Source organism: Bos grunniens, chromosome 3, assembly GCF_055505025.1.
Source record: "Bos grunniens cultivar Pamir isolate PY7600 chromosome 3, Bosgru_T2T1.0, whole genome shotgun sequence".
NCBI lineage: Eukaryota > Metazoa > Chordata > Mammalia > Artiodactyla > Bovidae > Bos > Bos grunniens.
Window position 1 is genome coordinate 40,625,811 of NC_141167.1, and position 19,004 is coordinate 40,644,814.

Genomic DNA, 19,004 nt, shown 5'->3' on the forward strand with positions numbered 1-19,004 from the left:
TTGACAAAGGTTGTTTGCTGGAATCGTAGAGTAAAAGAAAGGTTGATCTTCATCAGCTCAGGCTCTTAAGAATGGAGCAGGAGATGCTAAGCACGTGAACTCCAAAGGTTTGCTGAATGGAAAGCTGGAGGGCCACATGGAGTATAGATGATATTTTTAAATTGAGAGAAATTATGGCAAGGTCATGTGCCAAAGGGAATGATTCAGTAGATAAAAGAGAGACATGAAAAGAGATAGTTGCTACAGCCTTACCCTTGATTAGGCAAGAGATGGTGGGATTCCAAGTAGAAGATGGAAATGCACAGAGCATTCATTCTTAATGGGAAGGAGGAAGAAGGAGGAAGTGTGTGGAATGCCCATAATGACCAATGTGATGTCAGGAACTTGGGAGCATGACCTGCAATAGTGATTGTGTTTTCTCAGAGAATTAGGAAGCAAGAGACCCTCAGCTGAGAGTGAGGCTAGGAGACAGGGAGAGCGGGTTGGAGGAGGCACTGAAAACCTATTAGTTACACTAAGATTTCCTTCTGTGATAGAGGTTTTAGAGTAGAACTCAGCTGCACATGATTGGGGATCCTGACCAAATGCTGTTTTATTACAGTCTTTATTTGTCAAGGGAAAGATGGGGAGAATGAGGATGTTCAGGGAAGAGGTAGATTGTTAGAGATCAGATCTTGAATTTGGCTGTTTCCAAGATCACGTCCTAAAGACTGATATAACACCCTAACTGACAAGAGTTGTTCTCAGCACAGTTGATGCAGCTAGATTTACAAGCCGTTTTTGGCAGTATTCAGGTATTTGAGAACGGACTTGCTCGTATTTGAAGTTTTGTGACATTCCACCGGGCAGTGGCTACAGCCAAAGTCCACATTCTTGAACAGTCATTTGTAATATGAGAGGAGTGGGAGATGGGGGAGGGTGACCTCACAGCTCCCCCTTCCCCTCCTCTCTGGCTCATGCCCCTTTTCAGAGCAGAATTAATGTGCTTTCTAGGCTATCACATGTCTGATATTTACATCTGTAAAATGTCCAGCCTTAGGCTCTTTCAGTCTGTATATAATCCATCAATGGGTTCCTAATTGATAACACAGTTTCAGATTGCCTCTCAGACTAGCTGGAAACAGACTCACATAAATTGTAAACCATTCTTAGCTTCATTTATCCAAAACTAGGTCATGTGTCCATCCATCCAACACACGTGTATTCTTTGTCTTAAAACGACCCCACCACATCTCTACTTTCTAAATTGACTCCTGTCCCTGATTCCATACAAATAGCTGACGTTCAATAGTGCATGTGTTACATGATGGTATGGGTCATGTTTTGCTCAGGGTCTTTCCTGCTTTTATCCCTAGTTTCTCACTTTCTCTCTCTGTCTCTCTTAAATTCCTGCTGAGCTATTTTCTTGTGCATAGCCTGATCCCTAAAGAGAGTTTATTTGAAGAGTCCAAGGAAAGTTGCCTCTTGCTCTCTTGAGTTACGCAATTGAGATGAGAGTGGAAGTGAGAGTTACTCTTTCTCACCGAAAGAAAGGGTGTCTGGACTTTCTTTATTGTGTTTGATTTAAAGAGCATTTGAAGTTGGAAACTTCGATCTTGGTCACGTTGCCATCTTCACTGAGAAACAGGATTCATGGGGTGAAAGAGGCGCTTATAAGTCATGTTACAGCAGTAAATGCTGCAGGAGGTCCAGATGGGCACTGGAGGCTGTGGACCAAACTGCTAATTTCAGTGGTTTCATCACTTCCTTCTTTGAATGAAAAGCACTGGCTATGTGCTGTAGGTTTTTTGTTTTTCTTTAAAATGACTTGAAAATCATCTGTTAAAATGCTAATTCCAATGCAATGTGAAGCTATGTTCTACCTAAAAAAAAAAGAATAAAATCAATCAAGCTAGGACTTTCTAGGATTTTGTATGCCTAATTAATCCAGCTTTGTGATTGAGATAGTATCATAAAAGATGTGGTAATTATTTAAAAAACTATTCAATCACTTAGAAATCTAGACTCTTGAGGTTATGATTCCATTTACATTCATGTATGGTGATGGGTGTACATATGTATATACATAAAACTAAGTACACAAACAAAGGGAACCTTTCTTCCCTTTGATTCCTCTTCAAGTTCTATTCTTCTACTGTGAGCTACTTTGGAGTCTCGTCTTCTAGGTTTCTTACAACAATCCTATTACACTGATTTCAGAAGATTTTACTAGCCACATACATTCTCATGTGTATATATACACTTTCCATAATACCTGTGATCATAATGAATACAGCCTGGGGTTTTTTGTTGTTTTTTACTTAGCAAATATATTGTGAATATTCTTATATGTCTATGAAAACAAATATACTTCTCCAAAGTCTCTATTGTTGTAGCAATGTATAATTGTGTAACAATGTTAAATCAACCAATTTACTCCAGTTCAACATTGAGATTGTCCTGGTTTTTCACTATATCCTTGCTCCCTTGTGTGTATGTGCATTAAGTCGCTTCAGTCGCTTTTGACTCTTTGTGACCCTATGTACTGTCATCCACCAGGCTCCTCTGTCCCTGGGATTCTCCAGGCAAGAATACTGGAGTGGGTTGCCATGCCCTCCTCTAGGGGATCTTCCCAACCCAGGGATTGAAGCCAGGTGTGCCATGTTGCAGGCAGATTCTTTCCCTCTGAGCCACATTGCTCAGGGAAGTCCTCATTGCTCCTTGGGATCTCAAGTGACCCCTCCACGGTTTCACATGACTGCTATACAGCAGTTGGCATGAAAGCTTCCTTTTAGGAAACTTTACCCTCCTTAGTTTCTATAAAATTGTTCTGTGCCATTTATCCCCAGACGCCTCTGTCCAGTCTTTATCATCCTTCTTCTTGGGCTCTTTTTTCCTATGGTGGATGTCCCCGCATGTCCTCTCTTCACCACCTTCCTCCCCTCACTGTTATCTCCCCAAATGTTCTCCATTTATACAGAACTCCTGCTCCCACCATATGCTACTCAATTCTAAATCTCTGTCTCCAGCTGTGGCCTGTTTCTGAGTTTATTTATTGAGGAACCAACTTCAGGACACATATTTCTCTATGATAATCCAGTAGCTACCTCAAATATTAAACCATCAAACAAGCAAGAACACTTTCCTCTAAACTTACTCCCCAATCTGGAATATATTGTTAGTACCCTGTCCTGGTTACACTGGGAATTCTTCCTCATCTTTTTCTACCTGAGACTTCAGGCTTTAACAGCTTTGACCAAATGAGAGCATAAGTGAATGAAGTCACCTGACTAGGGCATTTACCTGTGTGTCCCTCTTCCTGCTCATCACACCCACTTGTAATGTAGATCTCATCATCCTTTTCATTAAAGGGAAACTTGGCTTAAATTCCATAGTTCAAAGATATGTCTTGAATCCCCTTTGTTTTTTCCACTTCAGTACCATAGATTTAAATCTTCATTGCCTTTCTAGAAGACAAATTAATGTAGAAATCTCCCCCAAAGTTTCCCTTCTCCTATTCTTTCTCATTTTCAGTGTATTCTGCACATGGTAGATATGCTAAAGTACTTGCTCTATAACTCCATTTCTCAAAAATCTCTGATTGCTTCCCTCAACCTTCCAAATAACAATGGAGGCCTTTCAATTTCATCTTCTGCTCTCTCACTTCCTTGTGACCTCTGAGCTGTATCCTCAAGGAATCCCTTTCCTTTCCCCAAATCCCTAGTTTCTACCACTTCTCTATACTTCACTCTTATTAGGTAAGAATTCCTTGTCTTTTGTAGCAAGTTGGGTTTACTAGGAAGCAGACTCTGAGATGGAGGTTGGCAATCTGTGGGGAAAGGGAGAGACAGGATTGAGCAGTAGGAGAAGATGGGCTGGGGTACAGCCTCAGTGGAGTCCTCAGCCACCCCAAGGGAACTTAGAGGTGGGGGTGGCCCTTCAGAGTTGTGTCAGCCCAGTCACAACTCTTTATTACTTTACTCTATGATCCATTCTTACTATAGAATTTTAACTTTTATGTTGGACATCTGTTTGATGCTCTTCTCCTTTTCATTTATTTTTTGTATGCCAAGTGTTCAATCCAGGCCCTGGCCCATAGAAGGTACATAGGAAAGTGAAAGTCGCTCAGTCGTGCCTGACTCTTTGCGACGCAATGGACTATACATTCCAGGGAATTCTCCAGGCCAGAATACTGGAGTGGGTAGCCTTTCTCTTCTGCAGGAGATCTTCCCAACCCAGGGATCAAACTCAGGTCTCCCACATTGCAGGCAGATTCTTTACCAGCTAAGCCACAAGGGAAGCCCAGAAGGTACACAGTAAATGCTTATTGAATAAATAGAACTAGGATTTTTTTTGTACTTTGTTGTCTCATCTTTATAATGGAATAACCAAGGCTTTTGAAACAACCTTAGTGAAGAATAGAATGTATATGTGATATGCTATAAATCAGAACTGGTTGTCCTAGCTTAGGAAATCAGCACGTATAAATGTCTCAGGTATATGGAGACTATTGAAACAGACTACCCAGATGAATAGTATTATTTTCATGAAACTAACTGTGGTGATTTCAAACATACAATGCGCACAGGAAAATCAATCTGTTACTCTTTGGTACCTCATAAACCATCTTATACTTTTGCCTTATCCTTACCATGGATACCAAGGGAAAATATTTGTCAGTATTATATAAATGAGAAACAGGCCTAGAGAAGTTAACTGATCTACGTAAAGTCAAACAAAAAAATGTTGGTATTAACGTGACTAAACGTCCGTGTCCTGACTCCTAGTCTGATGCCTCCTTATGACAGATGGTTTAAAATGAAGAGATGTCTCCTCAACACTATATTCTACCTACTGACACATCAAACTCTTGACCAAACCCACAATCTTCTCTTTTCCCACCCAAACCACCTCCGTGGGCCATGTTCCATATATCAGTTAGCAGCAGCTTCCTTTTGCTCGTTACCAAGGATTGAGACCAGAACCAATCCTGACTCTCTTTCTCCCTCATAATAAGTTTCTCTCCTGTGACAACTTTACAGTAGTTACTGTGGCAGACACCAGGGTAGTTAAGACAGAATTCCTCCCCTCACAGAGCTCACAACCTTGTCTTATGTATATTGAAGGCACTTGGGATGAGAAAAATCAACAGATATAGTATGATAACGTGCTGAATGCTCTCAAGCTGAGTACCAAACACATTTCTCATTTCCGAATCTATAAAAAGTGCATCCAGCACAGGTCGCTGTGTAAGAGGGAATAAGTAACGGAAAAGGAAGGTAGTACTAAGTCAGATTTTAATGGACCTTGTATGTCAGTGTGAGGAGTTTGGTTTGGTTTTCATTTCTTAGCTTGAAGTCAAGCGGTTGAAGACTCTAAGCAGAGCAGGCAAGAGAGCTTTGTGGAGAACAGATGGAAGGGTGGTTAGCCTGAGAGAAGAGAAACTGGGGGGCAGCCAAGATCATCCAAAAGTGGGAGGGGCCATGGAGAGAGGAAATTGGCTAGATGAGGGATGAATGGGGGAACAAGAAATGAAGAATCCATGGGGACCACTCTTCCAAGTTGATTGGCATAGAAAAGGTAAAACGTCATTGATAACTCAGGAGGGGATCAGATATAGGGAAGGTTCTGTTGATAATACCTTTTTAATAGAAACAGTGATAGACTTTATTTTCGTGGGCTCCAAAACTGCTGCAGACAGTGCGTGTAGCCATGAAATTAAAAAACTCTTACTCCTTGGAAGAAAATGTATGATAAACCAAGACAGCGTATTAAATAGCAGAAACAGAAACATCACTTTGCTGACAAAGGTCCATCTAGTCAAAGCTATGGTTTTTCCAGTAGTCATGTATGAATGTAAGAGTTGGACTATAAAGAGAACTGTGGGGCTGGAGAAGACTCTTGAGAGTCCCTTGGACAGAAAGAAGATCAAACCAGTCAATCCTAAAGGAAATCAACCCTGAATATTCATTGGAAGGACTGATGCTTGCTGAAGCTCCCAATACTTTTGTCACCTCATGCAAAGAGCTTGCTTTCTGGAAAAGACCCTGATGCGGAAAAAGAGGAGAAGGGGGCAACAGAGAATGAGGTGTTTGACTGGCATCACCAACTCGATGGACATGAGTTTGAGCAAACTCTGGGAGATAGTGAAGACCAGAGAAGCCTGGCTTGCTGCAGTCCATGGGGCCACAAAGAGCTGGACACAACTGAACAACAAATTTATTTGGCTCCACCTGGTCTTAGTTGCGGCATGTGGGATCTAGTCCCCTGACCAGGGATCAAATCTGGGACCCCTGCATTGGAACCATGGAGTTTAGCCACTGAACCATCAGGGAAATCGTGATAATACTTTTAGAGCGGCTTGAAAATATTTATATGTTGAAGATGACGGAGTCTAGGAAGCAACTGAAGTTAAGGAAACAGATAAGACAATGGCGTTTCCCATCCTGGTTGAGTGTCCCAAACCTGGCTGATCATCAGGGGCACCTTAAGTGCTTTGTCAGAAATACCTATTAGTTGGCCCCTCAACCCAGACCTAGTGAATCAGAATGTTGGCTTGGTAAAGCTTGGGAATCTGAGGCTTCAGGAGCTGATTGTAATGATCAGCCTGACTTGAGAACTCCATCTCCGTTAATTTTCTCTTATTCCTTCCATGAGTGTTTGGAGATGACCTTGACCTTTGAGTCCACTGGAAATGGTCTACTGGAAACGAAGGTAGACAGAGCAGTGTATCCTGTGCTGATTTTGGATTGGCTCAGAAATTTGTTCTAGATTATCTAAGCCCATGACCAGGCTGTCTCAACTGAATCAAGGATAGAATGGACTGGTTATTTTACATTATGTAATTAACTTAGAGTGGACAGGATGAACTGTGAGCTTGGAACAGAGTCAGAGACTTGTGGATGTCCTCTCCTTAGTATTAAACTGAAGTAAACAGTGAGATAGCTGGGTCAGCTGTCATTAATCTAACTGTGGCAATGGGCTTTAGCTGACATGATCAGTGTGCTGGGAGAATGAGAGGACTACATGGATCCCATTCCAGGCTCAAGGCTTACGTCACTCCTCACTTTGAGCCAAAATATTCTTAGCTCTAAAATGGGAATAACAGTATCTCTTTGGTGAAACTCCATAAGTTTGGCTTTTGCTGGCTATTATATACTTGAAAAAATTAACCTCGATATGCCTTGGTTTCCTGAATAATAAAATCTACCTCATAGGGTTGTTGTAAGAATTAAGTAAGATAACATAGCTAAAAGTGCCCGTGCATGCTCAATGCTGAATCGTGTCCAACTCTTATGACCCCATGGACTGTAACTTGCCAGGCTCCTCTGTCCATGGAATTTTCCAGACAAGAATACTGGAGTGGGTTGTCATTTCCTACTGCAGGGAATCTTCCCAACCCAGGGGTTGTACCTGCATCTCTCTGCATTGGCAGGTGAATTCTTTACCACTAGAACCACCTGGGAAGCCTCAAAAGTGGCTGGTATGTGGTCACTTGATATGCTTACCCCCTCTGGAATAGGATAAACAGTGTCTGGGGGTCTGTGAAATATGGCCCCTCCTGAATACATGGTAAATTGATACTCAGGATGTAAGCAAGGAGTAGGAATTGGAAAGGTGCAATAGGGTATAATGCCAGAAATTTTGTTTGCAGTGCTCGGGATGTTAATTTATTTGATTCCCCTCCCAAAGGATTGCTATTGCATGGAGTATTACTGAGAGGTACTATGTAATTTCTGGTCTGCTGGGAAAGGATGTGTGTTTTTGTGTGTCTGCAACTCTGCGTATTTAGGACAGCTCTTGTGTTTTACGTTTGGCAAGCTGTGGGAGGTAGACAGCTCTGGGTGCTTTGTTGAGCAGTATTGGGCTGCACATCAGAAAGTCCAGAGTTCTTCCAAGTGGAAGCAAAAGTTTTCTATTACAGAGCATTTTCCTTTTGTCCATACCTCTGCTGAATAACCCTGTTAAGAAAACAGAAGACACCGCCCAACTACACACAGTTTGTAATCCATTTCTTTCTCATTGACATGGTGGGCTAAGCGTTAAAGAAAACGCCCAGGTAAGGAGTCTGGGGACGTGGTTGGTTTTGTTTTTACTCGCAAGGCCAATGACGTCAGAACCGATCAGATGTAGAGGATGAAATTGGAAGGAAAATATTTGGGGACTGTGGACTCTGGGGCCCATATGTTAGAATTACCCACAGATAGTTCAGTACACTGTATGCAGGCGGATGTTGAGACCCAGTAGACGGGAAATAAAGAGTACCTGCAGAGAGAAGAGGCACAGTTTTTCAGCCATTTATCTGATGACAATTTCTCAAAGGAAAAATAAGCCAATGAGTATGGCAAAATTCTTCGCGTTCGCTTATAATTGGCCTAGGACGTGTAAGAAAGAGTCAATTGCTAAAGTGGATGGAGCCTTTATCCTTGGCCCTCTTAGCATTTATCTCTGGGCTTCTAAAGGGTCTTTAGGAACACCTTTTTCAAATCTACTTTGCTGATGCAGATTGTGAAATCTTATGGGGACAGAAGTGAAGAGCCTTTGGCAAGGTCTTCATTGCCCAACAGATACTGACCCCTAGTGCTTCCCCAAAACTGGGCTTGTGCCAGGCTCTGGGGATGTGAGTCCCCTGCCCTTCTGGGACTGACAACTCCTCTGTGTAAGACGTGTGGCACTAATAGTGACAAAAACAAATACATTAAACTTATTAAGCTTTGCTGTGAAGGAAATACTGCGTGCTCTGAGGGAGAATAATAATGCAGGGTAGTCAGCAAAGGTCTCTCTGAGAAGGTGGTTATACCAGTGCAAAAAGATGGGCATATGTACAACACTAAAAGAAATAGCTCTCAATATCCAATGGGTTGAAAGGGGAAAAGGTGAGGCTGGGGAGTAGGAAAGGACTGATGGGGTTTGGATTTAATACTAGGCACAGTTAAGTGGAAACCCTTTGAACAGTTTTAAGGAAGTCAATGGTGGGATTTGATTTCCATTTTAGAAAAATGCCTTTGGATGTTGGATAAAAAGTTGGGACTTAAAACCATGGCTTCTTATTCCCAGTCCTTCTGATTTATCAAGGTCTCCCTTTTAGTTCCTAAGAGCCAGCCTGAATTAAGTAGAAAGTGCAAAATAGCACTGGTCCTGTGTCCAAATGGCTTTCTCATGCCTGTGAGAAATTTGACAGTGAAACAAAAAGACATTTCAAGCTCACATCCCTAACCTGTTGAGCATCTGCAAAATAATTAACAGGTCTCAGCACTATAGTTTTTCTGTCAAATAAAAACTCCTTTTATTATCTAAAATATGCGATTTATTGCTGGATGTCACGCACAGGCCTCAGCGCTGCAGTTCCTGTTGATTCTCCCCTCTAAGCTGTAGCTCGTGTCTGTGCCATTTTCCAGGTAAATCAGCCTGTGGGATTGATGGAGAAGCCTACGACATTAGACTCCCAGTGGGTGTCTGCCAGTTTTAGCAGCTCAGCACTTTGTTTTCTCTCAGAAGTTTAAGTGCTCACTTTAGACTTACATCTTACTTCAGTTTTAACATCACTCCTTTTTGGCAAGTGTCTCCTTAATTGTATTTACTTATACTGTATACTTATAAACTGATGCAGCTGATTATTCTGAGAACCGTCAACCTGTTTATACATTTATTCTGCCTCTCAAGAAGTACTCAGTATGCTTTTTATCTGTTGATTGCTAATTCATTTAGCAGTTATCTATTGACATGTAGAAGAACTGTAGTGTCCTGGAAAGAGCAAAGACTTGCAGACATTTAGGTTAAATCATGACTTAGGGCTTTGAGCAAGTTCGTTCTTCATCTTTAAAATAGTATAATAGTATAATAGTCATTATAAAACATCAAATGATATATAAAACTAGTTTGTATGATGCTAAATAAGTTTTCACTATTAAATCAGTTTTATTGAAGTATAATTGACATCTAATAAACTTCATCTGTTTAGCATACACAATTGATATGTTTTGGTATATTTAGTCCCGTGAAGTCATCCCATATCATTCCATAAAAGATACTTGCTTTTTGGAAGAAAAGCTATGACAAACCTAGACAGCATATTAAAAAGAAAAGACATTACTTTGCCAACAAATGTCCATATAGTCAAAGCTATGGTTTTTCCAGTAGTTATGTATGGATGTGACAGTTGGACCATAAAGGAGGGTGAAGGACCATAAAGGAGCACTGAAGAACTGATGCTTTTAAGTGGTGTTGGAGAAGACTCCTGAGAGTCTTCTCTCAGACTGCAAGGAGATCCAACCAGTCCATCCTAATGGAAATCAGTCCTGAATATTCACTGGAAGGACTGATGATGAAATTGAAGCTCTAATACTTTGGCCACCTGATGCAAAGAACTGACTCATTTGAAAAGACCCTGATGCTGGGAAAGATTGAAAGCAGGAGAAGGGAATGACAGAGGGTGAGATGGTTGGATGATGTCATTGACTCAGTGGACATGAGTTTGAGCAAGCTCCAGGAGATGGTGAAGGACAGGGGAGTCTGGCTGCAGTCTATGGGGTCACAGAGAGTCGGATACAACTGAGCGACCGAACAACAAAAATGAAATCATCAGACAAGCAAGCCTCTTCTCTCTCCATTTACCTATTTTTGTACCAGTTGTGTTGGCAGTGGTGTTGGGAGAAGGGAGTGTTTATCATTTTTAAACATATGTAGAATTAACATTGGTCTCTGTTGATTTAGTCACAGTATTTATGTGTAACTGGATTTGGCATTAGAAGAAAGTAAGATTTTAAAATTTATTAAACAAAAGTATCAAAATGTTTAAGAAACATTAATAGTACTTCCATGCAGATCTTCCTAGCCTGTATGCTGCAGACATCACGTAGAGTGAATGCCTTGATGGGCAAAGAACTGGGAATCTGTGCTTCAGGGGTACAGAGAATCACCCTCAAGGATCTTTGAATCTAGGGATGGAGTATCGGAAAGTTAACTGTAAGGACAATAATTCTAACTAGAAGGTGTTGTTGTTTAATTATTAAGTTGTGTCTGACATTTTTTGCAACCCACTGGACTGTAGCCTGCCAGGCTCCTTTTTCCGTGGGATTTCCCCAGCAAGAATACTGGCGTGGGTTGCCATTTCTTTCCTCCAGGCAATCTTCCCAACCCAGAGATCGAACCTGGGTCTCCTGCAGGAGGCTCGGCAGGAGGCTTCTTTATCACTGAGCCATCATGGAAGCCCCTTCACTGGAAGGTGGGAAGAGGTAAAATGCAGAAGGATGTCAGAGAGTGCGATGACTATCTTGGGTTCAAGCTGCAGTGAGGAAAAACCATTCATTGCCTTCTTCACATGTGTGCATCCGAGATTGGTGTGCAGAGCAACTCAGACAGATACAGACCCTGCCCATTGATAACTTCAAGCCTTGCACTGTGCATCATGGGCTGACAGGTTGGGCGCCTGCCCAGCTTTCCTTCCTGGACAGCTTCCAGCATTTCTGAGGATCGAGTGAGTGTGCAGGACCCCAACTCAAGTTATCTAGTGATCAGAATGCCTAACTGACTCCTGTGAATGGGGAAGCCCCCTCTGGAGTCCCAGCATGGATAATAGGGCTGTCACCCACCTCTAGGTCAGGAGGGGCCTGCATGGGGTTGCACACAATGATAGATTGATTGCTTCAGGGCCCCACGTTCCTCATTGCCATAATAACCATCATCTTCTGCTGCTAGTGCTAAGTAACAGATGAGATTTAATCAGATACCAAAGGAATTCTCAGCAGGCGGGTTTGAGGAATCTTGCCCGAGACTTAGGCTCTAGTGCTGGAATGGAACCAGAATGATCTTCTGTGGTGAGACTAAATGTATCACACACTGTGTGAATTCGATTTATTTTTAAAACATTCTTGCGCTCATTGGCTCTCCTTTTAACAGTCTGACTGTAGGCTGTTTATTGTTACAGATGTTACTTTTACATGAGGTATCCCCGAGCTCTCCTTTACTTCTAAAGACAGTGTTTGCCTTTTCACTGCCAGTTGACAGGGCTGCGTGGAGAAGAGAACTAATGTGAGGTCAATGTTAAGGCTCAGACTCCCAGGAGATGAGACAGAGAAAAACCCTCATCCCTATTTATGCATGCTCACATCAGCATTGGTCTCCAGAGAGACGGTGGTCGTCTGGGTCCAGTGATGACCTTAATAAGGTCTCCTGGCAGAGTGCAGAGAGGGGACAGGTGTCATGGTCATATACTGGCTGACTCCCTTCTTGTCTATTCTGAGACCTTATGCAAGTCAGCAAACCTCTCTCAGCCCACCTCCTCATCCATAGCTTGGGTTAATGGACTGTTTACTCCTAGGATATGTGTGAGGCTACAGTGCACTATAGCTCCTTGATGTGTGTTGGGCAGGGCAACTGCTAAATATGTTCAAAGGCTTCCACATAGTGCATTTTACATGATGTAGTTGGAGGACCACTGTCCAAATCCAGCTTGCCACTGATGTTTGCAAATACGCTTTTAGGGAACACACCCACCCATTCAGTCTCTTACGGATTGTCTGTGGTTGTTTCACATCATAAGGTTGTGTTGGATAGTTGGGACAGGGACCATAGGGTGTGCTAAGCCACAGTTGCTGATCTCTTGGCCTTTTACGTAAGTTTGCTGACCCCTGAGCCAGACTACAGGATGGCTGTGTGGCATTCAGAGCTTTATCTATACATGTTTTGCCAGATAGACCTCATGCTTTCTTTTTTTGCTCCATTTGCCTCTATCTAATTCTTTTGATTCATTGCTTATTACAGAAGGGCTGGTTTATGCTCATCCTGTATATCTTGCAGCATGTAAAGCAGTACCCTACACACAGTACTATGTGACACATGAATGAGGTATTGTGGAGCAGAGTGAAAGAGTGTAAGAGAAGAGAGAAAGATTTCATGGAGATTTGGGGAAGGATTGCACACAGTAAGGTGGCTGCCATTCCAGCTGCAGAACAGGCGTGGGGGATGCTGTACACTTATGAAGGGAGTCATTACCATGTGATGGGAAGAACATGGGAGCCAGGACACCCAGACTTGAATCCCAGGTCAGCCAGTTCCTGATGAGGCCTCAGACAAGTTGCTTAAGCTCCATAAGCCTATTTCTTCAACTCCAAAGTAGGGAATGATAAAACCCTCTTCATCCTGGAGTTGTTTTATGGATCAAATGAGATATTGTGAGGGAGTATCTATTGTAGTGTTGGCATACTGGAATCATTCCATAAGCTATTCCTGAATGATATGGTTTCTGGCTTTTTAGGTACCATCCATGCTGTTTCCCTCATTATGAAGCAAACAAGGTCAGCACACAGGTCTGGACTCTGGAGATTAGACTATTAGTATTACTGTCTTCCACAGTTAGAGAACATACCCCCAAGCCAGCAAATATACACTGACCCAACAGGGACTAGCCCAGTGAGGATGAGATTAATGCAAATGAGTCACTCATGCTGGAAAAATAATCCACGACATTAAGTGTCACTATACAATATTAAGAATAATTGCTTCACTTGACTGAAGCATTCGTTACATTTTCCATTCACGGGGTGTTTTTTTAAGGGACAGAAAGCAAATGTTTAGTAGAAAATTTACAGCCTTAAATCTAGTGGGATTTATTCATACTACAAACCATTTATGCAAAACAGATGCCTGAGGCACAGTGCCTCCGTGCACCTGTGGATTTGGTGGTTATATTTCTTTTTCCCCACTCCTCCAGTTCTTGCAGACAACCTGAAATCCAACCCTGGAATTAAGTGGCAGTATTTCAGTTCGGAAGAAGGAATTTTCACTGTTTTCCCAGCACACAAGTTCCGGTGTAAGGGCAGCTATGAGCATCGCAGTAGGTATGTTGACTTGTTTGCCAAACTTTTAATTACTGCTTAAGAGTAATCTGTATAAAATATAGACTCCTCATTCATCCACACAGCTTTGCCTCCAAACTGTGGTTTTAGAAACTTATCCTGAAATGATTTCACTATTTAACATAGATGGGTGTGGAAATGCTCAGGAAGGCAAATGATGAAGCCCAGAGCATTTTCAGAAGTATCTAACAAGCCAAGTAAAACAAGGTATTTACTAAGAAATAAAAATAGTGAAGCACTTTAAACTGTTTTGCCCTTCAGACACCTTTGTTGAGAGACAAGTGGTAATACTTTCTCTAAAGACCAGCGCTAGAAGACTTCACAGCATATCTCAGAGTAGAGCTTGTGATTCACAGTTTTCCTCTCTATGATAATGTGCTTGGCCATCCTTTTGACGTTTACATGTCTGCTACTAGAAGTCTGAAGGTTGTCCAGAAAACACTGGATTGAGGATCGTTAACTTGCCGTTTTTCTCAGGAAATAACTTAAGATGTTACCACTTAGCCAGAAGGGCGGTAATGGTGAGATAATTTGTATGACAAGACTCATCAGTTTACAGAACCCCTTAGGCAAAGATCCTTTCCTTCTGAATCCTCACAGTTTCTCTTTTGCACTGTTAGATGTTTGGTGCTAGAACTTCCCGAACTAGTGCAAGATGCCTGGTTTACTTTTTTTTGAGTGTAAATTAACTGCCATCTTTATTTTTATTCTTTCCATCTTTATTTTAAATTATATCTATTCGCTAAACTTACTGTGATAATCACTTCGTGATGCATATAAGTCAAACCAGGGTGCTGCTGTATACCTTAAAGGTACACAGTGCTGTGTGTCAATTACATCTCAGTATTAGAAGCAAAAAGTAAATTATACCTAAAATTGTCCCCAGGGAAAATACTCCCTCTGTGCTTCTCCTAGAAGGACATTTGTATCATTTGTATGGTTTCTTCCGTTCCTTCCCTAGACAGCATGATGAAGAATTGAGCATCTTGGAGACTGTACCAGAGTCCATGACCTTGGATTCTAGGCCGGCTCATCTCTCAGGAGAGGCCAAAGACACTTTGAACCATCCAATTCTCATTTACTTCTAAGAAGATAGGTTAGATGGCATTCTGCTTTAGCACCTTGTCACAAATTAACATTCACCTTCACTCAGAAGGTTTCACAAATCTCTCCCCTTAAATAGGCATTAATCAGTCCTGAAGCCTCTGTTCCCTTGGCCAAGTAATCTGAGTTTCTCTCCTCATAGATTGCTGTACCCATCTCTTTACCTGTCCTCTGAGGCTTTTGCAGAGTGTGGAGTGGGTTTGCAGCGCATTCCAGAAAGGACCCAATCTCACTGTGAGGACCTCCTCCCCGATTGTACATAGAATGCTGCTATTTATGTCTCCCATTAAAGCAGTTTTTAACAATTTACTGTGACAGCATGCAGACATATTCTGCTTTTTGTTTATGTGAGTTGAATTGGAAAAGAGGAGGTATGTCATTTTTAAAAAAAAAAAGAATCTGCTCCCCTAGCTTGGAGGACCTAAAAGTTCAGTATTTGACATGGTTGTCAACGGTGGGATAGACAGATTTCCTTATTTTCTGCTGTTTTCTTCGTTTCTGCAGCCACCAATTTTGGATTCTCTTTATTCTATTTCCTTACTTGGCTGAATGGTATTCACTAGTGAAAATATAGTAGAACTCAGTATTAATGTAGGACTTTTGGCTTGAGAACAATTAGTGTAAACTTGGCCCGATTTTGAGTTTTTTGGTGCTTTGCCTGTATTTCTTAATTTGTGCCCAGGCTTTTGTGACTCAACTGGCATCTAACATTTCATGGAAAAATCTAGTGTTTTAAGGGTGTCCATAAAGGAGAGAATTCTCTTGAGGCTGATTTGCTCTCTTAAGCTCCCTCTAATTTGTTCCAGCTTTAAAACTGTGAATAGAGACCTCATTAAACCTCTTCTCACAAACCTGCCTGCACTGCACACTCACAGAAGGCTGCTTTGATGGGAGGTTTTTCTCCTTTGGAGTTCCCCTATCCACCCCCACCCGCTCTTCTTAGTGTTGGCAAACAAAAACCTGGCAAGAAGAGTGGCTATCACAGGCTTGGACAAATCTGATGGCATGGTTTTAGATCTCTGATAAGGGGCCTTTTGGTGGCTGACCTGTGTAAACGGCCACAGTACAGAAAGGAAAGGGCCCTCCTAGCAGTGGCTTTTGTCTGGAGAGAGAGAAACCAAATCTGCTATTCAGAGCTGCTCAGCATGCTCACAAATGATAGGTGTCCTCGGTTTTAGCCAAACCCCACTCGAACTCTTCAGAGGACCCAGCACTGAAAAACAGTGAACTGTTTTCTCCCTGCTACTATGTCTCTGCTGCCTGTTGGGCCACTCGGTCCATTTCCTGGGAGGGTGGACTTGCACACAGGCTGAAAAAGCCAGTCTTCCAAAGGCTTTGCTTCTTAAAATCTTCTCCCAGTTGCTCTAGTCTTTGGAAGACAGAAGTCAGCAGTCCCTGTTGTGCAGACACCTACGATAGTCTCGAGATGTTTTCAAAGTACCAGGATAGTTTTCTCATTCCATGCTGGTCTCTCCGCCCTTGTGCCAGCCCCCCTGAAACACAGAGGCCAGCACGCCTGCCCGTCTGTAGCACTCAAAGCTGTGTTAGGTCCAAGCCTTTCTCCTAAACCAGGAGTGACCCCTGAGAGCTTCTTGCCCTTCTAGACCTATCTACGTCTCTACCGTCCGGCCGCAGTCAAAGCAAGTAGTGGTGATCCTGGACCACGGGGCCTCGGTCACAGACACGCAGCTTCAGATCGCCAAGGATGCCGCTCAAGTCATCCTCAGCGCCATCGATGAGCACGACAAGGTATCGATGACCCCAATGACTCCCTCTACCCTTCCCACTAGCATTGGGTCTTTCTTGAATACCCCTTTAAAAACACTTTATGTTTTATGGTATGTATTTTTCAGTCCACCTCTAGAAATGACTTTGAGAAAAACAGAGTGGTTTACTTTTTATTCTTGTATCTGAGGAAGTAGCTGCTGATACTAGTTCCAGATCTCTTTTTAAAACCACTCCCACCAAACTGGGCTTCCCTGATAGCTCAGTTGATAAACAATCCACCTGCAATGCAGGAGACCCCAGTTCGATTCCTGGGTTGGGAAGATCTGCTGGAGAAGGAATAGACTACCCACTCCCGTATTCTGGCCTGGAGAATTCCATGGACAGTATAGTCCATGGGGTCCCAGAGTCAGACACGACTAAGCAACTTTTACTTTCACTTTCAGTTCAGTTCCACCAAACTGAGTCTTGCACTTCCTTAATGGCTTCTGTTAAGACCGATAATTAGCTATAACTTTCACACTGCTATTTATACTAAGGAGGAACAAGGTGAAGGCTTGGACACTAGTTGGTGGCCAGACTTTGTCTCAAGATTGATAGGAGGGGAGGGATAAAAGGCGATGGCACCCCACTCCAGTACTCTTGCCTGGAAAATCCCATGGACGGAGGAGCCTGGTGGGCTGCAGTCCATGGGGTCGCTAGGAGTCGGACACGACTGAGCGACTTCACTTTGACTTTTCACTTTCATGCATTGGAGGAGGAAATGGCACCCCACTCCAGTGTTCTTGCCTGGAGAATACCATGGACAGAGGAGCCTGGTGGGCTGCTGTCTATGGGGTCGCACAGAGTCGGACACGACTGAAGCGACTTAGCAGCAGCAGCAGCAGAGGTTTATTAATCTTTAGGACACCTTCGGGATAGGTGTGTTCCCAGCTAATGATAATCTATCGCCTGTAGACATTTGACTTTTCCATCCCCTAAGGTTTTGCTCACTGATCTAATTGTTTAAAACACACACCCAGGACTTACCTGGCAGTCCAGTGGTTAAAGCTTTGCCTTCCAGTGCAGGGGGTGCAGCTTCAATCTCGGGTTGGGGAGCCAAGATTCCACATGCCTCAGGGCCCCCCAAAAAAACAAAACAGAAGCATTATTGTAAAAAATTATTGAATTACAATTTAGAAATCATCCACATTAAAAAAAAAATTTAAACACACAGACATACGTACCTTTTACTGTTACCCTCACCCCACCTCCAGTTGGAAAATGATGATCATTAGTACTGGTCAAGATTTTTCTCTGTGTCAAATATTGTTTTTAATGTTCTAGATGAACACCATAGTCCTGACTTCATCTTGGAACAAAAACAAAACTCTAGGGTCTGAGTCTCTGTCCCTTACCAATCTTTAACTGTTCTTCAAATACCATAGATTGATGCCTCTGGGCTTTTATTTAAACTCTTCCAAACTGTCCTGTAGGACAGTTGTGGGCTTGCGGGCTCTTGTGGGCTCTTCTGAAATGTAAAACGCTTTTCCTTGGCAGAATAACAAGTTTTTGTTTGCCTGTGCGTGTGTGTTTTCCCCTCCAGATTTCCGTGTTGACGGTGGCAGACACCGTCAGGACGTGCTCCCTTGACCAGTGCTATAAGACGTTCCTGTCTCCAGCCACCAGTGAGACAAAAAGGAAGATGTCCACCTTCGTCAGCAGCGTCAAGTCCTTGGACAGCCCCACCCAGCACGCGGTGGGATTTCAAAAGGCATTTCAGCTGATTCGAAGCACAAACAATAGCACCAAATTTCAAGCAAGTAAGTGCCTTTCTCTTATGGCGTGGAACTCATAAACTAGATAAATGATGGCGATGGAAATAGATTGTTAACTGATCACACAACTATGTCCAGAGGGGTTTTTTCCTAAACTGACGGGATAACAATTTCTTGTGTTGTCATATTATCATCTAATAGTAGGAACTTACTAGATTTTCTCATCTTTTCCAATCAAAGGTACTCTGCATGATTTCTTTACTCCCTGAGCCTCTTCTTGCTGCCCTTTTATTAGGAACATATCCTTGTTTATTTCCCTGGAGAATATCCACGTCCTTTTTAATGCTAATTGTCCACCCCGCCTAGTCACTGACTTACAGTCTGCTTGTGCGCATGTGTGCAGAAACAGGGCAGCCTGAATTCTTGCCTTGATCCTTCCTTCCTCTAACCAACTGTCATTTAAATGAGCACAGCCCTTCAAATGTACAAAGGCACTCTAATTTAATTTTCATGTATGAAAGAAAATCTGGAATTAGGATGCAAGCTAAAGTAAAGGAAAGGACCTGTGGCGGATTCATTTTGA

The 19,004-nt window shown here is 42.5% G+C and overlaps 1 protein-coding gene across 2 annotated transcripts in view; it reads left to right on the forward strand.

Moving 5' to 3' along the window:
- The window catches only part of CACHD1 (cache domain containing 1), a 235,715-nt gene that overhangs the window by 159,824 nt on the left and 56,887 nt on the right, over positions 1-19,004 (forward strand). For both annotated transcript variants that reach the window (XM_086390374.1, XM_086390375.1), the window contains exons 5-7: positions 13,691-13,817; positions 16,544-16,688; positions 18,250-18,466. In XM_086390374.1, coding sequence (XP_086246500.1) covers positions 13,691-13,817; positions 16,544-16,688; positions 18,250-18,466 — 489 coding nt within the window. The remainder of the gene's footprint in view (positions 1-13,690; positions 13,818-16,543; positions 16,689-18,249; positions 18,467-19,004) is intronic.